At 41.2% G+C, this 25,973-nt stretch overlaps 1 protein-coding gene across 4 annotated transcripts; it reads right to left on the reverse strand.

The window, feature by feature from the left end:
- Positions 1–3,394: 3,394 nt before the first annotated feature.
- Positions 3,395–13,766, reverse strand: mot9 (Monocarboxylate transporter 9). Of its 4 annotated transcripts, none has more exons than XM_014201312.2 (6): positions 13,744–13,766; positions 11,799–12,043; positions 7,451–7,594; positions 6,483–6,578; positions 5,295–6,152; positions 3,395–5,013 (listed from the first exon to the last, which is right to left on the reverse strand). In XM_014201312.2, exons 2-6 carry the CDS (start codon positions 12,001–12,003, stop codon positions 4,829–4,831), a joined length of 1,488 nt encoding a protein of 495 aa, XP_014056787.1. In that variant the 5' UTR covers positions 12,004–12,043; positions 13,744–13,766; the 3' UTR covers positions 3,395–4,828. The 4 variants fall into 4 exon arrangements, with proteins under 4 accessions (XP_014056787.1, XP_014056779.1, XP_014056769.1 ...); XM_014201304.2 differs by lacking the exon at positions 13,744–13,766 and adding an exon at positions 13,445–13,737; XM_014201294.2 differs by lacking the exon at positions 13,744–13,766 and adding an exon at positions 12,848–13,435.
- Between the last annotated feature and the right edge of the window lie 12,207 nt (positions 13,767–25,973).

Below are 25,973 nucleotides of genomic sequence, written 5' to 3' on the forward strand. Positions count from 1 at the left end.
GTCCCAGCTCCACAATAAATGACCGTTTGGTTCGATAAAGTCTCTCTTTATATCCCAAAAACTCTGTTTTGTTGGCACGTTTTGTTCAGTAATTCACTAGCTCAAAGGCGGTCAAAACATGCAGACAAATACATCCTAATAGTACCGATAAAGTTCGTTGAAACATGTCAAACGATGTTTATAATTAATCCTCAGGTTGTCAATTACCTAAATAATCTATAATATTTCAACCGGACAATAGCGTATTCAATAGAAAGGAAAAACAACGAAGAGCATGCTCACAGTCACACGCACAAACCAGTACTGCATGATTCCATAGTCCCCTGACCAAAAGGTCTCATTCTTCTTCATTTTTCAGAAAACAAGCCTGAAACCAGGTCTAAAGACTGTTGACATCTAGTGGAAGCCATAGGAACTGCAATCTGGGCCTGAACCCATTATATAGTCAGTAGGCTTTCAATGGAAAACCACTCACATAAACAAAATCTCACTCACAGACATCATTTTAACAGATTTAAAAACTTCCGAGTGTTTTCTATCCAAATCTACCAATTATATGCATATCCTAGCTTCTGGGCCTGAGTAACAGGCAGTTTACTTTGAGCACGCTTGTCATCCAGACATCAAAATACTGCCCCCTAGCCCAAAGAAGCATAATCTCTCTGGGTTACTGCTGTCTGCTCAATGGGAAAATTGTGAAAATTTCACAAACTTTACTATATTTCCTGCAATGTGCAACAGCTGATGCTGTTCGGGTGATGCATGCACTGAAAATTCTGTTTTTGCTTGCCTGTCGTTCATTCACTAACAAGCTATATTCAATACTGAATTGCGCTGTAGAATTGCACTGTACATTACTAAACTGTACACGAAGAGATATCGAGGCGCTTACTCCCATCAAGTCAGCAAACAGCAACACTCCATTTCTACACATAGTTTTTCTTCTTGGAAGGGCTCTTCAATTAACGTTACATATGTTTTCCATCACCCGCGCGTGTCGATATGCACATACATTTAAGAAATATAGCTTTACACTAACATCAGACGAAATCAGACCTTTCACTGTGGGCATTGGCTAGCTAATTAGACTTCTATGTTTACTTGTTTGTCATGTGACAAGTAGGCATACTGTAACTATGGGGATTCTTCGGAGGATGCATTACATTTTCTGTCCCAGTCAGACTGTAGTCAGTTTTCTCCTAAACTGAAACGTTGTACTGTTTGTGTCGGTTACACACCGGTTACACTAGCATAAAGCATCGCAGACCAAAGCGCTGTTATAGATCACTTTATATAATCGGATCGTTTTATTTTCTTCAAAATCTAAAACTAACAAGGGGTAGGCCTCTGCTTTTTGCCATTTTCTTTAAAAAAAGTTAGGCCTATAGCATGCCTTCTCATACACCCTCAATTTGAGTCCCTGTTTTAACTCAACAGCCCCTCACTGACACAGAGGTAGGCTATTTAAAGAGTGCATGGTGGGTGGAGGAATAGACTGACAAATCTATGGATATTGTCACTTCCTGACCATAGAAAGCTGTTATTTTCTATGGTAGAGTAGGCCAGGGCGTGACAGGTTTTTTTTCTAATACAGTTTTTTTTTTCAAGTTTAGATTTTCTATGTTGTTATGTTCTAGTTTTGTATTTCTATGTTGTGATTTTTTGGGATGATCTCCAATTAGAGGCAGCTGGTCATCGTTGTTTCTAATTGGAGATCATACTTAAGTAGTTGTTTTTCCCACCTGGGTTTGTGGGAGATTGTTTTTTTGAGTAAGTGTATGTTGTAATGCTTCGTCACGGTGTTTTGTTTATTTGTATGTATTGCATAGTTTCACAGTTTAATAAAGAAAATGTGGAACGATACACACGCTGCGCTTTGGTTCGCTCCTTCATCCTACGACAACCGTGACAGATATATCAGCCTCGTCAAACAGGTATATAGACCCATTTCTTAAGTATTAAATAAGAAGAAATAGGCTCCAACAAAAAGCACCTTTGTTTGTAGTCTAATTAAAATTAAGAAGCTTGAAATGAATTATGCCTACTCAAATTTGCCTACTTTCAGCACCATGAGCTGTCATTTCCGATTGATTGGCTGCAGCTGCTGCTTCAAGTTTCAGCACCACAATGTAAGTACGTAGAATCTGGATTATTGTAAATTCATTAACTATGAGAAATGCATAATTGGCAAGAAACATGTTGTTTTGAATAAAATCAATTACAGTAGTAACATGCTATTACAGTTGACCTCAGGTCCTCCTTTTCATCTAAGCCTCTCCTTCTCAAACTGAATAGAGTACCACAGTATGAGTTATAATACCCATAAATCCTAGCGGTCAAACAAGGAAATGATTCCAATTGTTTCTCTACCATACAGGTGAAGATATTGATAAAGGTCACCTTGTCCCAGAGAGATTTACGTGGTTATCAAAACATCATGCCAGGGTAAGTCTACACAAAACACAGCCCTTATTGAGGTTTTCTTAAATTCCCTATGGGAAAAATGAATGGTGGAAAAATGATTGGAACCATTTTCCTGTTTGACCGCTAGGTTTTATGGGTATTATGACACCACCACTGTGGCTCTATAGTACACAGGCTATAGGCTAGTCCATGAGCAAGATAGTGCTGTTTTTTTTTACTAGGCCTAAAATATTTTTGGGAAGAAGCTGTTGACTCTCCTCCTGAACTGCTGCCATAGGTCTACACAGCACAGCCATTGGTTAGGCAGCACACACAAATGTTCTTTGATCAGCAAGAACAGAACAGAGCAGACCGGGGCTCAGGGTTGGAATAGCCACTGCTGTGTAATGCAACCTAGTTGTATTTACACCATCCCAGCAAGAAATATTACTTTGCTCTGTGCTACTCGGAGCACGCACTTTAAAGCCTATATACAGCCAAGGCTATGTATGGATCATTTGATTGAGATCACATTAAATATCCTATAGGCACATATGATATTGCGTTCCCAGCGGAGAATCAGAGATGGGGGGCGGCATTGGGCACACCTCAATATATATAGCCTAATAAGCAACTAATTCTAAAACACTGAGAATTATAAACATTTTATTCATTACAAATTACATGACCCTCCCCCGGACTAGATTTGAAAAAAGACTAAACCCTCCCCTTGTCTGAAATATAAAAGCATGTCCCTCCCCCATTTCCTTCCAGGCAACCATTCTGTACATTTTGGTCCATCCCTAGGAGGATGTTGCACTGCCAAAGGACTGAATTAGGTCAAACTTTCCAAGGAATGTCTAGAGTTTACATATGTGCTCACTCTCTAAATACCACCAAAATGTTCGCCACATGTGTTGAAGTCAAGAAGAAAGGTCTTCAGTGAATCATATTTTATGTTAGTCAGACAAGCATTAAAAAACATCTAGAATCACAATATTGAATTTCATTTATTGGAACTTTTTTGTTGAAAATAACAAAATAGAAAGAGCGAAATATTGCAAACATAAATACTGTAACACTGACATTAAAAAAAGAATAAGACAGAGTGGATCAACATCATATAAAGTGACAGTTCTACTGTTTCTAACCTTTTTGGATCGCAGATATTTTGTATTTCATTTCAACCCTGTAAATACTTTTACAAAGAAGCTTGACTAAGAATAAAACAATATCCCAGTAGTCTTAGATTTGAGGAAGAATATAAACTGAAATATGTTGTGGTTTATTTAACTTTTTAAATGGGATCTTCAAGTGACTAACAAAGCAGGTATTACAATTATATTTGTTAACAAAATCATAATGGCAATAATGAATGACATCTTTACATACAATGCATATCTGGGACTGGTTCAGTGCATAAATGTATACAAAGTTGCTTATAAACATTGAAAGAGTTGAAGAAACGTACAAAATATAGTACAAAAAAAAATGTACAAAAACATGCACAGACGCAAAAAACACATTAAAACATTATGAATAGGACCAGCCTGGTGAACAAATGCAGGAAAGGGGTCATGCCACAAAGAACCAATAAACTAGTTTAAGGAACTGGACCTTATTCCTGTACAGTCTCTGGTATTTGCACAGAATATTATTCAGCAAGTTCTTAGTTCGGTTAAGACAAAGTGAGGTGTTTAGTACCTCCTTAACTCAAACAAAAAAAGTTTGGACAGTACAAGTAAAATACAGTACAATGCCAATGAACTTAAAAAGCAAGACTTGTATTCATCAGGCATAATGTGTTGACAGGCGTCCACCATCCTGGTGCTTTGGTAAGATAGAAACAAAAAGTTTGTGCGGCTAGAATTGAAAAGAGTACATTAAAGTGCATTCCCTCGTTTTTTTCCAATCCCTGTATTTTTCCAGTAAATACCTGGGAAATTCTTTTGAATTTAAATTTTACATGGTTATACATTTCAATATGCTGAGATATTTGAACAGCCTTTTGTGTTTTCAACCAACATCTTCACAGGCCATTGTTGGTTTGTATTTCTCCACAGGGTCACCAGAAGAAAATGCCTTTTCCATTTGACCCAAGTAAAGATCCAGAAATGTAAAAAACAACATTTATTCTAAGTAAACATAATCTATTGTATTAATTTGTTTAGAAACAATTTTGTTGAATAGGCCTCTTAAAATGAGGCCATTATTAAAATGTTCAACATAGGCATCTTTCAAAATTCTGTAGTTTAATGTAAGAAGTCTTAAAAACACAATAAAGATGTACAGAAAAGGCCTACTTCAAAGCTCTTCTCAGGTACACATCTGTGAAATCTGGCACCAGGGAAAAAGAAACCTCTTGAAGGGTATAGAGCTTATCAGCAAAAATCGCTGAGAGCAAGGTCGATGTGAAAGTTAGTGTTCAGGCTACAGAGGCAACTTTGTCACAGTTGCTGGCGTACTGAATGTCGGGCCTGTCGATGTCAGCCTTCTTTTTGTCCCAGCAGGGCAGAGCACACAGAAAGAGTGTGACTCCACCCAGGAGCACAGAGCCTCCACTGAAGTAGAAGGCCAGGTCATAGGACTGGGTCCAGTCAAAGAACCACCCTGGAACAGGAAGAAGAGGAGAGGAAAAAAACAACAATTTCAGCAAAATCTCTCGACAATATGAGTCAGCAAAAGACTAGCTAATGGCCAACATCCTGAGTTCCACATTCTCACTCACACATTAAGATTACATCATCTGTAAAAATGTTTTGACATATGGACATATTTTCTGTAAAAGCATGAATATGAACCTGTACAAGCTCTAACCTAACAACTGTAAATGTGGACCACACACACTCAGCAATGTTGACCAATGGTGTCAGAAGTGGGATCTTTCTTACCAACAACAGGGGGCCCAAGCATGATCCCAAATCCACCAAAGAACATGAGGATCCCATGGGCTTGGGTCAGTTTGTCCAGGCCCACGATCTTGGTAGTGATGTATGACGTTAGGGACCAGTTCCCAGAGAAGAAGCCCACCACAGCTGAGAGGACCTGCAGGCCTACGTAGCTCTTGGAGATGGGGATGAGGAGAAGGGCCGTCCCGGTCCCCAGCAGGGTGAAGGCGTACAGGAACACACTGTTGATCCACCTTATGTCTGCTAGCATGCCCAGGGTCAGCTTGCCCACACCGGTAGTGATGGCTACAATAGAGACCAGGGGGATGATTCTGACCTCGTCGATGAGGCCCTCACTCTGGGCCACGTCCTCCATGAAGAGGACCGGAGGGAAGGCTCCTAGGCTGAACAGGAATATAGCTATGCAGAGGGCCATGAAGTTTCTGTCATGCAGGAAGTCAGCCGTGGAGTGCATGTACTTTGAGTAAGCCTGACGCTTCTTCTTGATAATTTTCACAATGGCTAAACCTGCCATGAACTCCCCTTTGTTGTCAGGTGTGGTGATGTCTTTGGCGTCGATGGTGATCAGGTGATCCTTGACCGCCAGGTTTTTCTCGCCAGTGCCCGGTGTGGTCTTGAGGTCGTCAGCAGGCGGTTTCTTGAAGAGCTGCTCCTTTGTGCGCTCCAGAGCAGCCTTCTGTTTGAGGTAGTAGCCAGGCATGTTCAGGGGCCTCATGAAGCCGGCACAGGCCATGAGGTTGAGGGCCAAGGCCCCGATGATCAGCAGACAGCCTTCCAGGCCAAAGAGAACAATCAGCTCATTCTGAGTCGTGGCATAGAGGAACCCTCCCACACTTGTGCCTAAATGAGAAGGGAACGATTTAGTGTTGACATTCCAAGAATAAGCCCTTAGACATTCATTAATATTCATTTAATAAAAGCCTTGCTTAGTGGAACATCATTGCCTAAAGCTACCCTCCCTCAAGGGGACAAACACAGAATGCCCCAGAACTGTGTTGTATTACCAGTGTTCTTCTTGTCACCAGTCCACTTCCCTAATCACAAGGCTACAGTGTTTCTAGACTAGAATGTTTACCTTGGCATTCCAAGACTTCCAGCTTCTGAAACATGAAAGAACTGAGCATGGAGACTTGGTGTGAACCCAGTGAGCGAAGAGGGGGGCTGAAGTACCTGTGGTGACTATGCCGAGGGCGAGGCCACGTCTCTTGTCAAAGTACTGACAGGTGATGGTCAATGTGGCAGCATAGACAAGACCGCAGCCAAGACCTGTGGACAACAAAAACAACAGAGGTATTTTCATTAGCACATTTTAGAGGAGCATGTAGCTACAGTACCTTATTTTTACCATGTTGAAGAAGACATTTAATGTTCTGAGCAAAGCCTTGCACAGTAAACTGTGTACATTAATGTGAAACTGTGGGACTTGTGTAAGGCCATCTTAGTCATGTAATAACATACAGTAAATTCACCATGTTTAAAATCTGTTATGTGATAAATATGTTACATATTAACCATACAAATTACTTTTGTTTAGTGTAAAATCACCCCAACAGTAATTTCATCAGCAAAGGATGACTGGGCAGAAAAGTGATGAGAGAGTACTGAGCCATACATGTGTCACGTTTAAGGGATGGTCTAAAAATAGACACCTTTCTTCAAATATGCATGGCCTCTCTCTCAGGCCAATGCCACAGGCAGTGGCCGTCTATTGGTCTCTTTCCCCCTTAGCATGGCACAGCTGTCACTGGGTGTTAGATAATGAGCTACGATGGGTGCATTCAAACTGTTTGGGGGAGGCATCAGTCACATGGCAAATCCGACTCTACCCTATTTTTATATCTCTGAATACATTCTACATATACCCTCACAGTGCATGTGTGCTGGAGCATAGACATTAACCTATTCAATTCTTATGTGTCTTATCTATCATTGACTTGTGTTATTGCTTAACTGTGTAATATTTTTATGTAATGATGAGTTAAAAACACAATTCACTTCCAACAAAACCACAGAGTAAACAAGCAACTTCCTATAATTGTTCTCACACTTGCAAGGCTAATCCTATATCTAATAGTGGATCACACAAACCGCAGACTTGCTTCAGCAGAAAAAAGACCATTTACGAGCTTCTCACTTACCGACGACAATCCCGTAAGAGAAGATGAGGAACTGGACGTTTGGGGCGAAGGCACTGAGCATCAGGCCCCCTGCCACCATGACCCCACTGAAGATAGTCACAGGGCGCGCCCCAAAGTTATCCACACAGGCACTGCAGACAGGACCTAGGGGAGAAAATAGGGCAGAGAGGAAGTGTGAATTCAGTGTGTGTGTGTGGGAGAGTTGAGGGTACATTGTTGAATAGACTCAGTGAGTTAGGGAGTAGCAAAAATGAGATGACGACACAAAAAAAAGACGCATGATGGAATTAATATGGTGCATTCAGGATGCATGTGGTGTTAGCAAAAGATGGCTTTCCTAAACAATACAAAAGCAGCAAAAAGGAAAGTGATACCGGTCAAGGTGTACCGTACATGTTGGACTATTTCATGGCAGGAAAACGTGATGTATCAACTTTAACCATGTGACATGGTCCCCTTTTCTGCCCTGATATTATTTTGACCTTATCACTCCCTATATAGGACAGTGTTCGTCTCTGTTCCTAAGTCTCTATCATAGGCATGTTGTTGGCTAGGCTTGGGACCCTATTCGTTCTCCTCATATGTTTACAACGTGGTCCCCTTAAGCCTGAAAGCGGCACTAGCTAATTATTAGACACCTCAGCAGAGGTAAAGGGTCAGGCAAAAGGACAGCCTGTGATGCTCGTTCGTCATCATCCTCACACCATATCGAATTTAAAAGCACACCGAGTTACAGAAATATATCTTACAGTGCCTTCAGAAAGTATTCACGCCCCCTTACTTTTTCCACATTTTGTTGTTTTACAAAGTAGGATTAAAATATTTGTCATTTTTTTCAACGATCTACACAAAATACTCAAATGTCAAAGTGGAAGAAATGTAAAAAAAAATAAAAGTGTAATAAAAAAATAACTAATATCTTGATTAGATAAGAGTCAATACATGTTTCGAATCACATTTGGCAGCGATTACAGCTGTGACTTTCTGGGTAAGTCTCTAAGAGCTTTGCACACCTGGATTTTACAATATTTGCACATTATTTTTTTCATTGTTCAAGCTCTGTCAAGTTGGTTGTTGATCATTGGTAGATTTAAAAATGTTGGTGGTGCCTAGTTCTCCTGCAGAACTTTCCAATGCCGTAAGTCTTGAACATTATAAAAACGTTTCATTAGCATCCTTAAAGTCACTTGTTTCACTATAGCCAGGCTGACCTGAATATATTGAATGTGTCATTCAGGTCTGAAGAAGAGAGGTTGAAAGATGAAAAAAGGCTGCAAAAACAAAACGCACCACAGGTAGGTGTCATATGATGAGTGGTATAATCTTAAACCAATGTTTAAAGACTTAAACACCCCCCCCTCCAATATTTCAGGATGATGTTGAAGACGCGCACCCCCCCAAGAAGTCACAGCATGTCACATCAGCATCCCGCTCTGCAGGATCAGGTACTGTATAGGCTATTAGCTAAAGTAAGGTGCATTCTTGTACAGACATCCCTAGAGGTTCCCTTACATTACTTAATGACCACAATCTGTTTTTCTTTCTAGACGATACTGAAAACAAAATGCACTGGGAGTTGTGAACTGGGTATGTAGTCTACTGTGTGTGATGCTGAAGGCTTGATGCATGGCAAGATATAACAGTTGTGATGACTTGTTGAGTAGTTATAGATAACACTGAAAACCCCTTTAGTAATAGTGGCTTTTGTTTGCATGAAAGTGGGGTGTAATTTTGTCTTGATCGCCCAATATTAATATTTATTCTTCAATGAATCAGATGTTCTTCTAAGGGACACCCTAGAGGCAGCAAGGTGGTGAGAACGCCAAACGTTTAAAGGCACTGTTTCCTTCCCTGGTGTAATTGGGATGGACTGGGAAGACCGCTTAAAGAACTACAGTTGTATGATGGCCTGGATGAAGAGGAAAATATTCTCCTCAAGGAACCATTCATGTTACAGAGAGATTATGAGATGTTCTATGTGGAGGCAGTTGACAACAAGAAAATGACTGTCTTTGCCTCTTGAGGAGCAGGAGTGAAGCCATTTTTGAGGAGTGGTCAAACCTTGTTTTTGTCTGCTGTGTTAATTGTTTCAATTGTTAATTGTGTTTAGTAAAGATGACATAGAAGTCACCCGAGTCTCTGATCTCTTTACTGGAGCTGGTATAACTTCATGTGCAAAGCACATTCAGCTTGTCTATATGGTATAGTCTGTCTCCATTCTAATGAGGAAAGTAAATCGCATTATAAATAAGGATAGGTAGTAACTGTGTGTATATACACATTGAAATAATATAACATTTATCAACAATTTTAACATTACATGACATTACAAGTCTGTTCACTGCAACAATATCAGTGGCTTGTCTCATAGCATCAAGCAAAAAGTGTTACAACATGTTCTGGTACCACCTTATATAATATTTCTTACGATCTTCAAAAATGAAATGCGTTTGTATTTAACGTGTGCCTTGCACAAACGTGTTTGTATTCAGTGTGTGACTGTCAACCCTCAGATGGACAACAACAACAAAGAAACAGGTGGGTGGGGTCAAATGTTTGACTCTGCCCACATTGAGCCTAGCCCAGAACTGCACACTGCAGTCAGGGGTACTTGGCAGAGATAAGCTGGCACGAAATCTGTAGCCTGTCACTTCAAAAGCACTCAATCAATGGTCTGAGTCTCGGCATTCAAACTTTGTTTGTAGTATAGCTCGATACAGGCAGAATTCAATATAAAAATGTTTTGCCCTCTCACCGATTTCAACTGCCCCCTTAGTCACTTTATCCTGGCGTCGGGCCTGAGACGGTATCACCTCACTAACCCGTAATCTGCTGCCAACTCATTAAAGACTGCTATGATTTCCTAGCATTGTGCCAAGTCAAATGCAGCCCAATCCATTTAGTTTCCAAAGCTATACACTGCACTGTATGTATAGGTCCTTGTGTGTCTGATGCACATTGAATTGACTATTTTGTTTTAGTACAGTGAATCAGTCAAACTCTGGATAGAGGAGACAGATGGTGGTGATAACCTGAGTCTTAAATGTGACCGTCCTTATTATGCACGTCACTTGTTGTGCGGAGACATATTGAATTACTAATCAGACCACTGACAACCCAAGGGTGTGCGTAAAGAATAGCCAATCACGTCTTGTTGAACCCTGTCTCCACCTCCTTTCCGTTTCACCACCAGTTAAAACAGCCCACGGTATAAGGCTGCATAGCCCAGCTGCCAATTCCCACACGTGTACTGGGAGCAATCTGTCTAGTCATGACATTTCACTGACCTCTGGAAAGGCGACAAAGTGAAGGGAGGCTTAGCCTGGCGGTAAATGTAAACCAAGACCGTGATCTCTCTGATCTATGAATACAGCTTGCAGACATGCAGTGAACTGTCCTCCTGTGTCCCCTGGTCATTCCAAATGAATGAAACTGTTGAAAGCTTTGTAAGTCGCTCTGGATAAGAGCGTCTGCTAAATGACGTAAATGTAAATGTATATTTCCTATTATCATTTTCTCTTTCCCACACACACTCTCTGTATGGTCACAGCTACTTAAGGGCTCCTTCTGCAGGTATGACAGGGCTGACTGTGGGGCGGCAGGTAGCCTAGCGTTCAAGAGCGTTGGGCCACTAAACGATAGGTCGCTGGTTCGAATCCCTTAGTCGGTGAGGGGAAAAATCTGACTGTGCCCTTAGTTCCTAAGTCGCTCTGGATAAGAGCGTCTGCTAAATGATATAAATGTAAATTACTTATCAACCAATAACCTCAACTAAGCGCACCAAAGTGCCACCAATATTGCAGTTTTCTTCATCTACTTAGAACAAGTCAGCACTGCACTTTCACAACTGTTGATATGTACCAGGTAAAATACTTATTTTCCCATCGTATGTGCCACTCTGCCCTCCAAACAAGATAACTTGGTTAGATAAAAACTGGTCTGTTACTTTACCCATAATGCCACATCACTGTATGTGTTTATGGAGACATTGGACCATTCTTTTGTCTGGTTCTGTATCAGTGACATCATTAATTATGCAACAGGTGCATACTAGGTGAGACTCTAAAGGAGACAATGTAGCTGCAACTGTAAAGTGCATAGATAAGTAAATTCAGGTCTAACCACTGACATGCTGCTAAGCATATCAATTCATAGCCATGCCAAGTAAATCAATATGGAATTCTTAAACAGATGTTCAGATGCTGAGTTGAATAAATGAATGTTAAAAAAATCTACATTTTATAAAATACAGAATTCTGCAGTAAAGCACAGTGAGCTCTGTCTTTGGATGAGAGCATTAGCCTATACCTATACAGTATCTAAACAAAGGTGTTCGGAGAATACTCACTGGCTATGAGTCCCACTCCAGAGACCAAGGAGCCAACCCATGCCGTCATGCCTTTCCCCTCCTGGAAGGCGTGGAGCCACTCTGGGTACAGGACGCCCACCGACTGGGGGGAGCCGTAGGCCAGGAACTGGGCCATGAAGCAGGCCACAATGATCACCCATCCCCAACCTCCATCCAGCGCTTTCTTTGAGGTATGAGGACTCATGCTGTCTGCTTGGATCTTACAACTTCAACAGGGAGGGTTCCTGGGGAAAACAGAAAAAGAGCAAAAAGTTTTAAAAACAAGCGCAATAGACAAGCAATTGACCAAATGCACGAGAATACAGACAAAATAAATCACATGCAAGTTTGGAAACAGGGATCATGATCAAGGAAGAGATACATGTCATAAGTTGAGTTCTAAAGTAGTAGATACATGCCAAACGCACACTCATGTCTTGATGTTGATGCTGCTCTTGCCTGGTCTACAAGGCAGGTCACCTGTTTTACTGTACTTCCTAAACAGAGTGCAACCTTCCCATCCTGCGCTGCCTGTTTTGTGCCCTCGCAGACCACACCTTGAAGGAGGGGAGTTTGGTGTCTGGACTGCCTACTTTAATTAACCTGCCCTTTGTCTAAGTTCTGGCACGAAAAACTGAACTTTTAGAGGCGCACCCTGTTTCCTGTGCTGACGGAAACATGTTTTTATCTTTGATGAATAATTTGTTCCAGAGAACAAATTGAGCTGTCGGTGCACTACTGCAGCATCCTCTCTCTCTCTCTTCCTGTTTTTAAAAACAAGGAGCGCGACAAAAGTTGCGCATCTATCAATTTTCAATAAACATCATTATATGGTGGAACACTGTGCCAACTACACATAGCTAGATATTTTCTTTATTAAACAATGTTTTTTGCTTGCATTTACGAGATATTCGTTGGCACTTAATCACCCATTACATAGCCTACAACATATATGACGCTGTATTTAGCCATAGCCCTACTATGTTATAATGTTGTGCTATAGTAGACGATTGTTATTTTATTAACATAAGGAAATACATGCGACTTACCTCAACAACATAAAAAAAATAACAGCCACAAGCACAACATGCAACTGCAGGATACGTGCGCGTTTGCCTACAGGGAGTTGCCATGAAGGATGGTTGGTATCCCGATAATAACTATGTATTGAATCGAAATCGAAAAAAATATATACGACAACACAGGCTGATGCCGAGCGCCCGCTAGGCTATATCTGAGGTCCGGTGAGGCAGACCCGGGTCCCCCAGCAGCATTAGCTACGCGCACAGTATTCGTTTTATAGCCTATAGCTTTGTTGCCGGAGACCAAACCGGTTCAAAGCTGTTTTTGCTGGTCCGGATTTGTGTGCTACCAACGTTGAGGAAACTCTGCTTCATCTTCATCATGTGCGACTGTGTGGAGCTAGAGAGCGTACAGTACACACTGCCACAGACTATACGCAACTGAATACGGATACGTTTTCTTCTTTTTGATAATAGGCCCATCAATTGAATAATGATAGACTACATTGTATGCATCGTGATAATAGTGGACATAGGTGGGGTGGGGGACATGTTCTTCAACTGCATGCATAGGCTATCGATTAGCCTATCAATTATACAAGTTAACATTTGTAATTAGCCTACCTGTGATGATCAGAAAGCGCTTCAAAGTATTTCAAGTCAAATCAGATTGAATGTTTCTTCACAAATAGTGTAAAAACATCTTTGAATTTGTAAAAACTAAACGGAGAAATTATTTGTTATCGCAAATGAAAAATAGCTGTTTCTTTTCTCTTTACAGTGAATACAAGTTTTATATATGCACTTTAATCTATACATAATAGACACAGTCTAAACGACAAGTAAAGGGATCCTCCGGAGTTAGCGCAGAAGGAAGTTATTTTGCCAGTGATCCCTGAGTGTGAAGTCTGAGCAATATTTACCGGGAACATTGTTAATATTGCGTCTGGTCCAGTCAGAACCGGTTACTTGTTGGCAAGTAGCCTAACATCAATTTGCACGGAGCGCGTGTGGCCGCTGGAACCTGATGGTGATAAAGCCTGGTCTCATAGACTTGACATAACATAGTGAACGTACATCCGGTACACTCAAATGAATATGATAGGTTACATTTGATATGGTTACATATGACATTGTTGCTTAAGGCAAAATCGAAGGTAGGGTGGTTGGTCAGGGTGGAGGGGTGGACTTATAATGTGAACGTCAAGTAACCAAGGTTGTGTAGTAGAGTTAAAATGGTTATTCCAGCAAACTTCAAATTATTAGAATAGTACACAACGCAGAACAGAACAATCAGGTTGAGGGTCAGTGGCCAAAGCCCGCGAACAGGAATATTCCAAGTTCAGACAGAAGGGGGGAGTCAGATCGCTATGATCGCCAGGAACTTTACTTTTGGTTTCTAATTTTAATTGTTGCGCTACTGGTGATGCCTGTTGATGTTAGGTAGGCAGCTACAGTAGCTGAATGATGTTAATTTCTTCAGGTTTTGTTTCATTAAATTTATTTTATCTGGGTGCTTACGTCACCTACTAACACCCTGGTACTACCCATAGCTCCCGCTCTCCTCAGTCTGAGAAAACACTGAGAGAGAAAGGTACGGGTTGCAGATTACTCCTTTGTAGAAGTCCGTAACGTGAAATAAATAAAACGTCCCAAGGTTAATGCTGTAGATATTGTTATAAGGGGATGTGAGACTATCGAAACACGTAACTTTCAGAGTTTTATTGTTGTTATTAATATAGTTACAGAGTGCTTTCAGTGTTGCTAGCTAGCATGCCTTTCTTTCTGTGATGCAGACGGCTAGCTGAGCTGCCAACTAGTGATGGTGTAGCATTATGGGGGATGTAGTTTTTGCCCTCTAAGGCGATTTTACGTTGTAACTTGTTTGTGTTGCAGTGGTTTTGTACATGAGTTGTTGTATTTTGCTACTATCAACACTGAAAGCACCTAGCAATGTATTGGGGATGTAAGACAGGATATGTATTTTACCTTTCTTCATGCTCCTGTGTAGAACAACTTGTCAGGTGGTGCATTGGAGACTGATGTGTTCCTGTCCTGTCTTTTCACAATACTATTGCAGGTATGGTTCTATTGTCTAAGAATTAAGATTATACATTCTTTGTATTAAGGACTGGTTATTATTTTATACTATACATTATGGCTTTATGTATGAGTGTGATTGTGAGAGTCTGAGAAAACACTGAGAGAGAAAGAACAACTTGTCAGGTGGTGCAATGGAGACTGATGTGTTCCTGTCCTGTCTTTTCACAATACTATTGCAGATCAACATAAAAGCCTAAAAGACAGCCGTGGTGTCGCTCTTGATTTCTTGGTTCTCCTGTGGTGCATAAGAAACCCGCTACAGTTGCAAGTTCAAATCTCATCAAGGACAACTTTAGCATTTCAGCTAACCCTTCCCCTAACCCTTTTAGCTAACCCTAACCTTAAACCTTTCAGTTAGCCCTTCCCCTAACCTTAATCCCTAGCCTAGCTAATGTTAGCCAGCTAGCTTCATTACATATCCAACTTTTTTCAAATTTGGAACATATTGTAAATTCTTCCAAAATTGTTAACATATTGCATATTTTGAAAATTCGTAACATATCATACATTTAGCAAATTCTTAACATACTGTACGTTTTGAAAATTCGTAACATATTGTATGTTTAGCAAATTCGTAACATATAATTCGAAATGTACGAAATGAGTGATGGACGTTCATAAATGAATACATACCATACGAAATGTAACATGTTATACTAAATCCAGTGTCTCGGATTTACGTACAGAATAATACAAAATGCTCTGAGGCCAGGTTGGATGGGGATGTACTTTGAGATGAACTGTAGCTCACACATTTTATCCTGAACAAAAATATAAACACAACATGTAAAGTGTTGGTCCCATGTTTCATGAGCTGAAATAAAAGATCCCAGAAATGTTCCATATGCACAAAAAGCTTATTTCTCCCCCCAAAAATGGCACACATTTGTTTACATCTGTTAGTGAGCATTTCTCCTTTGCCAAGATAATCCATCCACCTGACAGGTGTGGCATATCAAGAAGCTAATTAAACAGCATTATCATTACACAGGTGCACCGGTACTGCTTGCTGTGCGGTAGCAAAGAGAACAGAGTTGGAGTTTTTGACAATTGTTAGGGCCTTCCTCTGACACTGCCTGGTATAGATGTCCTGGATGGCAGGAAGCTTGGCCCCAGTGATGTACTGAGCCGTACGCACTACCCTCTGTAGTGCCTTGCGGTCGGAGGCTGAGCAGTTGCCATAACAGGCAGTGATGCAACCAGTCAGTATGCTCTCGATGGTGCAGCTGTAGAACCTTTTGAGGATCTGAGGACCCATGCCAAATCTTTTCAGTCTCCAGAGGGGGAAAAGGTTTTGTCGTGCCCTCTTCACGACTGTCTTGGTGTGCTTGGTGATGTGGACACCAAGGAACTTGAAGCTCTCAACCTGCTCCATTACAGCCCTGTCGATGAGAATGGGGTGTGCTCGGTCCTCCATTTCCTGTAGTCCACAATCATCTCATTGTTGGGGACAATAAAAGGCCACTCTAAAATATGCATTTTTTTCACACAACTCAATTGCACAGATGTCTCAAGTTTTGAGGGAGTGTGCAATTGGCATGCTGACTGTAGGAACATCCACCAGAGCTGTTGCCAGAAAATGTAATGTTAATTTCTCCACCATAAGTCGCCACCAAAGTTGTTTTAGAGAATTTGGCAGTACGTCCAACCGGCCTCACAACCGCAGAACACGTGTAACCATGCCAGCCCAACTCCACATCCAGCTTCTTTGTGTAATACATCAACAACATCATATCGTCATTATAGCCCTAGGCTACATCATATTGCCATAGGCCTACAATAGGTTACATAGGCCTACTCAGCCTGATCTCATAGACTAGAGCAAAAGCTTTCCAACCCTGTTCCTGTAGAGCTACCGTCCTGAGGTTTTTAATCTAACCCTAACTAACATAAGTTTTGCAAATTCGCAACAAATTGTGCGAATTGCAATTCGTAACATATTGCAATTCGTAGTTTAACATATGAAATGGATGATGGACAGCCACAAATTAATACATACCATATGAAATGCAACATATCATACAGATTTGTTTTCTGGATTTAAATTGACCATGTTACATGTAGGTGGTCCAGGTTGCCAAACTGGGCTTTTTAAAATGTCGTCGCTTTTTTATTTCTCTTAGCTGCCATATAACCCAGTGATTTTTTTTAAATTATGGGGAATGCAATTTTATTGTAGGCTGTTTTATTGGTTGAAGACTATTTCTTGCCCTTACCATCAACATTATATCAATAGATTACCTGATGGGGATTTCCTCCACACAGTGGACCAGCCTCACACCTGAATGGAGTAATTTGCTTCAGGTAAAAAAAGCAACATCCAGCTAATTTGACCAGCAGAGACACTCTAAAGTTATGTAAATCATTTAGATTGACATGCGGTGTACTTCAAATGTAACTTTAGATGTTTGAACTTAATTGCAAGCAACTACATTACATTTGATTCATGACAATTACAGTTGAAGTCAGAAGTTTACATACACTTAGGTTGGAGTCATTAAAACTCGGTTTCAACACTCCAAAAATGTCTTGATAACAAACTATAGTTTTGGCAAGTCGGTTAGGACATCTACTTTGTGCATGACACAAGTAATTTTTCCCACAATTGTTTACAGACAGATTATTTCACTTATAATTCACTGTATCACAATTCCCGTGGGTCAGAAGTTTACATACACTAAGTTGACTGAGCCTTTAAACAGCTTGGAAAATCCCAGAAAATGATGGCTTTAGAAGCTTCTGATAGGCTAATTGACATAATTTGACTCAATTGGAGGTGTACCTGTGGATGTATTTCAAGGCCTATCTTCAAACTCAGTGCCTCTTTGCTTGACATCATGGGAAAATTAAAATGAATCAGCCAAGACCTCAGAAAAATATTATAGACCTCCACAACTCTGGATCATTCTTGGGAGCAATTTCCAAACCCCTCAAGGTACCACGTTCACCTGTATAAACAATAGTACGCAGGTATAAACACCATGGGACCACGCAGCCGTCATACCGCTCAGGAAGGAGACGCGTTCTGTCTCCTAGAGATTAACATACTTTGGTGCGAAAAGTGCGAATCAATCCCAGAACAACGGCAAAGGACCTTGTGAAGATGCTGGAGGAAACAGGTACAAAAGTATAAATATCCACAGTAAAACGAGTCCTATATCGACATAACCTGAAAGGCCGCTCAGCAAGGAAGAAGCCACTGCTCCAAAACCGCCATAAAAAAGCCAGACTACGGTGTCCAACTGCACATGGGGACAAAGATCGTACTTTTTGGAGAAATGTCCTCTGGTCTGATGAAACAAAATAGAACTGTTTGGCCATAGTGATCATCGTTATGTTTGGAGGAAAAAGGGGGATGCTTGCAAGCCGAAGAACACCCATCCCAACCGTGAAGCACGGGGTGGCAGCATCATGTTGTGGGGGTGCTTTGCTGCAGGAGGGACTGGTGCACTTCACAAAATAGATGGCATCATGAGGAATTAAAATTATGTGGATATATTGAAGCAACATCTCAAGACATCAGTCAGGAAGTTAAAGCTTGGTCGCAAAGGGCTCTTCCAAATGGACCATGACCCCAAGCATACTTCCAAAGTTGTGGCAAAATGGCTTAAGGATAACAAATTCAAGGTATTGGAGTGGCCATCACAAAGCCCTGACCTCAACCCTATAGAAGATTTGAGGGCAGAACTGAAAAAGCATGTGCGAGCAAGGAGGCCTACCAACCTGACTCAGTTACACCAGCTCTGTCAGGAGGCATGGGCCAACATTTACCCAACTTATTGTGGGAAGCTTGTGGAAGGCTACCCAAAACCTTTGACCCAAGTTAAACAATATAAAGGCAATGCTACCAAATACTAATTGAGTGTATGTAAACTTCTGACCCACTGGGAATGTGCTGAAAGAAATAAAAGCTGAAATAAATCATTCTCTCTACTATTATTTCACATTCTTAAAATAAAATGGTGATCATAACTGACCTAAAACAGGGCATTTTTACTAGGATTAAATGAGAGGAATTGTGAAAAACTGAGTTTAAATGTATTTGGCTAAGGTGTACGTAAACTTCCGACTTACATTTACATTTACGTCATTTAGCAGACGCTCTTATCCAGAGCGACTTACAAATTGGTGCATTCACCTTATGATATCTGTATATTTTATTGTCCTTCAAGAGAAAATGCTTTCCTTAGCTCACTACGAATTGAATGCACAATAGTGCAACTATTGTACCACATCAGAGGCCAGTAGGCTTACAGCTCCATTCTGTGTTATAGAGCAACTGTATTTATCAGATTTATAGTTAATACAGTCCTGACTCCTGAGGAATTTGGGAAGAGTGGAGCTATGCCTTTCATGTCTGACAGATCATGCCCTTCTGTTCTGTACTTTTGGAGAAATTGTTTTATTATTTCTGAGTCCGGGACTGAGGAAAGGACAGGCAGGGTTTTTCACACTGTGGTACCCAATGTTCCCAAGGAATTTGGATACAGTTTCCCACAGTCAAACTCTGAGAGATCTTACAGGACGACTTGGAATTCGTAATCCCCTTCTTGAAAAGAGAGGGAACCACAGAGTGTGAAATACAGTTAATTGCATTCTTCTATGGTATTGCAATGATACAGTATGTTACTTCTGACCAGGGTTTCCTGAAAGAGCTAACTGTACTGACTTAATAAACTATATCAATGAGTTCAATAAAGCTTTAAAATATATATTTTATGTAGTTCTATTCAGCAATAATCAAATAAAATAAAATCATGTTATACTCAAATATTGATCTCTGACTAGCCTATAGGTATGAATGGAGAAATATTGATGGTTACATTACCCATATCATACAAACATAGCCTGGGTACCAGTCTGTTTAGCTATTCTACACCTTGTACTCCGTGTAATATGCATGTTTGGCATCTAACACAGACTACAAGGAGTTTAATGTTAGCAGAAACAGACTGGTAACCAGGTTAATAGAAACGCAGATACAGTGTATTCGGTAATTATTCAGACCCCTTGACTTTTTCTACATTTTGATACATTACAGCCTTATTCTAAAATGTATTCAATTGTTTTTTTTGTCATCACTACACACAATACCCCATAATGACAAAGCAAAAACATAATTTTTTTTTTACGTAAGTATTCAGACCCTTTACGCAATACTTTGTTGAAGCCCATTTGGCAGCGATTACAGCCTCTAGTCTTCTTGGGTATGACACTACAAGCTTGGCACACCTGTATTTGTGGAGTTTCTCCCATTCTTCTCTGCAGATCCTCTCATGATCTGTCAGGTTGGATGGGGAGTTTCGCTGCACAGCTATTTTCAGGTCTCTCTAGAGATGTTCAATCGGGTTCAAGTCCGGCTCTGGCTGGGCTACTCAAGGACATTCATAGACTTGTCCGGAAGCCACTCCTGCGTTGTCTTAACTGTGTGCTTAGGGTCGTTGTCCTGTTTGAAAGTGAATTTTCGCACCAGTCTGAGGTCCTGAGCGCTCTGGAGCAAGTTTTCGTCAAGGATCTCTCTGTACTTTGCTCCGCTCATCTTTCCCTCGAACCTGACTAGTCTCCCAGCCCCTGCCGATGGAAAAACATCCCCACAGCATGATGCTGCCACCACCATGCTTCACCGTAGGGATGGTGCCAGGTTTCCTCCAGACGTGACGCTTGGCATTCAGGCCAAAGAGTTCAATCTTGGTTTCATCAGACCAGAGAATCTTGTCCTTCAGGTGTCTTTTGGAAAACTCCAAGCTGGTTGTCAATTGCCTTTTACTGGTGAGTGGCTCTAACATAAAGGCCTGATTGGTGGAGTGCTGCAGAGATGGTTGTCCTTCTAGAAGGTTCTCCCATCTCCACAGAGGAACTCTGGAGCTCTGTCAGAGTGTGTGGGGTTCTTGGTCACCTCCCTGACCAAGGCCCTTCTCCCCCAATTGCTCAGTTTGGTCGGGCGGCCAGCTCTAGGAAGAGTCTTGGTGGTTTCAAACTTCTTCCATTTAAGACTGATGGAGGCCACTGTGTTCTTGGGGACCTTCAATGCTGGAGAAATGTTTTAGTACCCTTCCCCATACCTTAGCCTCGACACAATCCTGTCTCTCTCTGAGCTCTACAGACAATTCCTTTGACCTCATCACTTGGTTTTTGCTCTGACATGGACTTTCAACTGTGGGACCTTATATAGATAGGTGTGTGACTTTCCAAATCATGTCCAATCAATTGAATTTGCCACAGGTGGACTCCAATCAAGTTGTAGAAACATCTCAAGGATGATCAATGGAACCATGATGCACCTGAGCTAAATTTAGAGTTTCAAAGTAAAGGGTCTGAATACTTATGTAAATAAGGTATCTGTTTTTTATTGTTTATAAATTAGCAAACCTTTCTAAAAGAAAAAATGTTTTTGCTTTGTCATTATGGGTAGATAGATACAATTTTTAAAATCCATTTTAGAATAAGGCTGTAACTAATAAAATGTGGAAATAGTGAAGGGGTGTGAATACTTTCTGAATGCACTATATATATATATTAAGTCCTTACATATGGGCAGACTGATTACATCTGATCAGTTACATGTAATCTGAAATTGCAAAAAAACAAACTGTAATCAGTTACATTATCTGCAATTTTTTTTAAAAAACAGATTACAGATACACTATATATACAACAGTATGTGGACACCCCTTCAAATGAGTGTATTCGGCAATTTCAGCCACACCTGTTGCTGACAGGTGTATAAAATCGAGCACACAGCCATGCAATCTCCATAGATTAACATTATCAGTAGAGTGGCCTTACTGAAGAGCTCAGTGGCGTTCAACATGGCACTGTCATAGGATGCCACCTTTCAAACAAGTCAGTTCGTCAAATTGCTGCCCTGCTAGAGATTCCCCGGTCAACTGTAAGTACTGTTATTGTGGAGTAAATACGTCTAGGAGCAACAACGGCTCAGCCGTGAAGTGGTAGGCCACACAAGCTGACAGAATGGGACCGCTGAAGCGCGTAAAAATCGTCTGTCCTCAGTTGCAACACTCACTACTGAGTTCTCTGGAAGCAACGTCAGCACAAGAACTCTTCGTCGGGAGCTTCATGAAATGGGTTTCCATGGCTGAGCAGCTGCACACAAGCCTAAGATCATGCGGAATGCCAAGCGTCAGCTGGAGTGTCATAAAGCTCACCGCCATTGGACTCTGGAAACACTTTATTTATATTTTACCTTTATTTAACTAGGCAAGTCAGTTAAGAACAAATTCTTATTTTCAATGACAGCCTAGGAACAGTGGGTTAACTGCCTTGTTCAGGGGCAGAACAACAGATTTGTACCTTGTCAGCTCGGGGATTCAAACTTGCAACCTTTCGGTTATTAATCCAACGCTCTAACCACTAGGCTACGCTGCCGCCCCAGAAACAAGAGCATTAGTGAGGTTGGGCACTGATGTTGGGCGGTTAGTCCTGGCTCGCAGTCGGCGTTCCAATTCATCCCAAAGGTCTTCGATGGGGTTGAGGTCAGGGCTATGTGCAAGCCAGTCAAATTCTTCCACACCGATCTCTACAAAACATTCAGTCTGACAGATGAATCTGGGTTTGGCGGATGATAGGAGAACGCAACCTGCCCGAATTCATAGTGCCAACTGTAAAGTTTGGTGGAAGAGGAATGATGGTCTGGGGCTGTTTTTAATGGTTCCAGAGAAGGGAAAACTGAACGCTACAGCATACAATGACATTCTAGATGATTCTATGCTTCCAACTTTGTGGCAGCAGTTTGGGGAAGGGCTTTCCTGTTTCAGCATGACAATGCACCCGTGCACAAAGCAAGGTCCATACAGAAATGTTTTGTAGAGATCGGTGTGGAAGAACTTGACTGGCCTGCACATAGCCCTGACCTCAACCCCATCGAAGACCTTTGGGATGAATTGGAATGCCGACTGCGAGCCAGGACTAATCGCCCAACGTCAGTGCCCAACCTCACTAATGCTCTTGTGTCTGGATGGAAGCAAGTCACCCCAGGGATATTCCAAAAATCTAGTGGAAAGCCTTCCCAGAAGAGTGGAGGCTGTTATAGCAGCGAAGGGGGACCAACTCCATATTAATGCTTATGATTTTGGAAAAAGATCTTCGACAAGCAGGTGTCCACATACTTTTCGTCATGGAGTGTACTTATGAAAACCTCGATGATTCCTTCTTGGATTAGTTTTAAATTCAGAAAAGATGTTGGACACAAAAATACATTAAACCTTTCTGCTTTATCAATGACATTCAAGTAAGTGTTGAAAAAAAGAGCAAGTTTGCTTTTTGTATCCTAAGGCCTCTTAAAAGCGGGGCGGCAGGGTAGCCTAGTGGTTAGAGTACTGGACTAGCAACCGTAAAAAAGGTTGCTAATTCAAATCCCCGAGCTAACAAAATCTGTCGTTCTGCCCCTGAACAGGCAGTTAACCCACTGTTCCTAGGCCATCATTGAAAATAAGAATTTGTTCTTAACTGACTTGCCTAGTAAAATAAAAAAAGTAATCAGATTCCATTACTTAGTTTGAGAAATCCCAAAGGTACGTTACTGATAAAAAAAATGTGGACAGGTAACTGATTACATTTAGAAACTAACCTACCCAAGCCTGCATATGGGCCATATACAGTATATAAGGACTTGATATTTGTGGTATGAAAAACAGAAATAGCTACATACAGTACCAGTCAAACGTTTGGACACACCTACTCATTATTTTTTAATACTGAATAATAGTGATTACATCAAAACTATGAAATTACACATATGGAATCATGTAGTAACCAAAACAGTGTTAAACACATCAAAATATACTTTATATTTGAGATTCTTCAAAGTAGCCACCCTTTGCCTTGATATCTTTGCACACTCTTAGCATTCTCTCAACCAGCTTCATGAGGTAGTCACCTGGAATGCATTTCAATTAACAGGTGTGCCTTATTAAAAGTTAATTTGTGGAATTTCTTTCCTACTTAATGTGTTCGAGCCAATCAGTTGTGTTGTGACAAGGTACAGTGCCTTGCAAAGGTATTCATCCCCCTTGGCATTTTTCCTATTTTGTTGCATTACAACCTGTAATTTAAATAGATTTTACTTGGATTTCATGTAATGGACATACACAAAATAGTCCAAATTGGTGAAGTGAAATGAAAAAAATTACTTGTTTCAAAAAATGCAATACAAATAAACTACGGAAAAGTGGTGCGTGTATATGTATTCACCCCCTTTGAAGCCCCTAAAAAAAGATCTGGTGCAACCAATTACCTTCAGAAGTCACATAATTAGTTAGATTGCACACAGGTGACCTTTATTTAAGTGTCACATGATCTCAGTATATATACACCTGTTCTGAAAGGCCCCAGAGTCTGCAACACCACTAAGCAAGGGGCACCACCAAGCAAGCGGCACCATGAAGACCAAGGAGCTCTCCAAACAGGTCAGGGACAAAGTTGTGGAGAAATACAGATCAGGGTTGGGTTATAAAAAAATATCAGAAACTTTGAACATCCCACGGAGCACCATTAAATCTTTTTTTTTTTTTTTTTTTTATGGAAAGAATATGGCACCACAACAAACCTGCCAAGAGAGGGCCGCCCACCAAAACTCACGGACCAGGCAAGGAGGGCATTAATCAGAGAGGCAACACAGAGACCAAACATAACCCTGAAGGAGCTGCAAAGCTCCACAGTGGAGATTGGAGTATCTTTCCATAGGACCACTTTAAGCCGTACACTCGACAGAGCTGGTCTTTACGGAAGACTGGCCAGAAAAAAGCCATTGCTTAAAGAAAACAATAAGAAAACACATTTGCTGTTCACCAAAAGGCATGTGGGAGACTCCCCAAACATATGGAACAAGGTACTCTGGTCAGATGAGACTAAAATTGAGCATTTTGGCCATCAAGGAAAACGCTATGGCTGGCACAAACCCAACACCTCTCATCACACCGAGAACATCATCCCCACAGTGAAGCATGGTGGTGGCAGTATCATGCTGTGGGGATGTTTTTCATCGGCAGGGACTGGGAAACTGGTCAGAATTGAAGGAATGATGGATGGCGCTAAATACAGGGATATTCTTGAGGGAAACCTGTTTCAGTCTTCGAGAGATTTGAGACTGGGACGGAGGTTCTGGGGATGTGGGGATGTTTTTCAGCTGCAGGGATTGGCTGACTAGTCAGGATCGAGGGACAGAGCCAAGTAGAGAGATCATTGATGAAAACCTGCTCCAGAGCACTCAGGCAAAGGTTCACCTTCCAACAGGACAACGACCCTAAGCACACAGCCAAGACAATGCAGTGGCTTCAGGACAAGTCTCTGAATGTCCTTGAGTGGCCCAGCAAGAGCCCGGACTTTAACCCTATTGAACATCTCTGGAGAGAACTGAAAATAGCTTTTCAGAGACGCTCCCCATCCAACCTGACAAAGCTTGAGGGGATCTGCAGAGAAGAATGGAAGAAACTCCCCAAATACAGGTGTCCCAAGCTTGTAGCGTTATACCCAAGAAGACTACAGGCTGTAATCGCTGCCAAAGGGGCTTCAACAAAGTACTGAGTAAATGGTCTGAATGCTGATGTAAATGCGATGTTTTTTATTTTTAAAACATTTGCAAGAATGTCTAAAAACATATTTTTGCTTTGTCATTATGCGGTATTGCGTGTAGATTGATGAGGAAAAAAAGCAATTTAATCAATTTTAGAATAAGGCTGTAACATAACGAAATGTGGAAAAAATACAAGGGGTCTGAATACTTTCCGAATGCACTATATGTGCGTTTGTTCTGGACATGATGTAGCCTACCAATGTTAGACCAAACCAGCTATGGAGAACTCCACTATGCTGCTGACATGACCTTCAAAAAGTCAAAGGGGAAGTGGTGAATGATATTTCAGCAAATGTATGCCTCATTACTTTAGTTGGAAAACATACTAACACACATCTCCCAGCAGCTCTGGGAAGATGTCCAAGACTGACACCTTTAGGGAGGCTAAATATTTTCTCTTTCTCGCAGCATCATCTGTCCACATTCACACCAACAGAGACCTCAAGAGCAGCAACCAGC

The sequence above is a fragment of the Salmo salar genome, chromosome ssa01 (assembly GCF_905237065.1).
Source record: "Salmo salar chromosome ssa01, Ssal_v3.1, whole genome shotgun sequence".
NCBI lineage: Eukaryota > Metazoa > Chordata > Actinopteri > Salmoniformes > Salmonidae > Salmo > Salmo salar.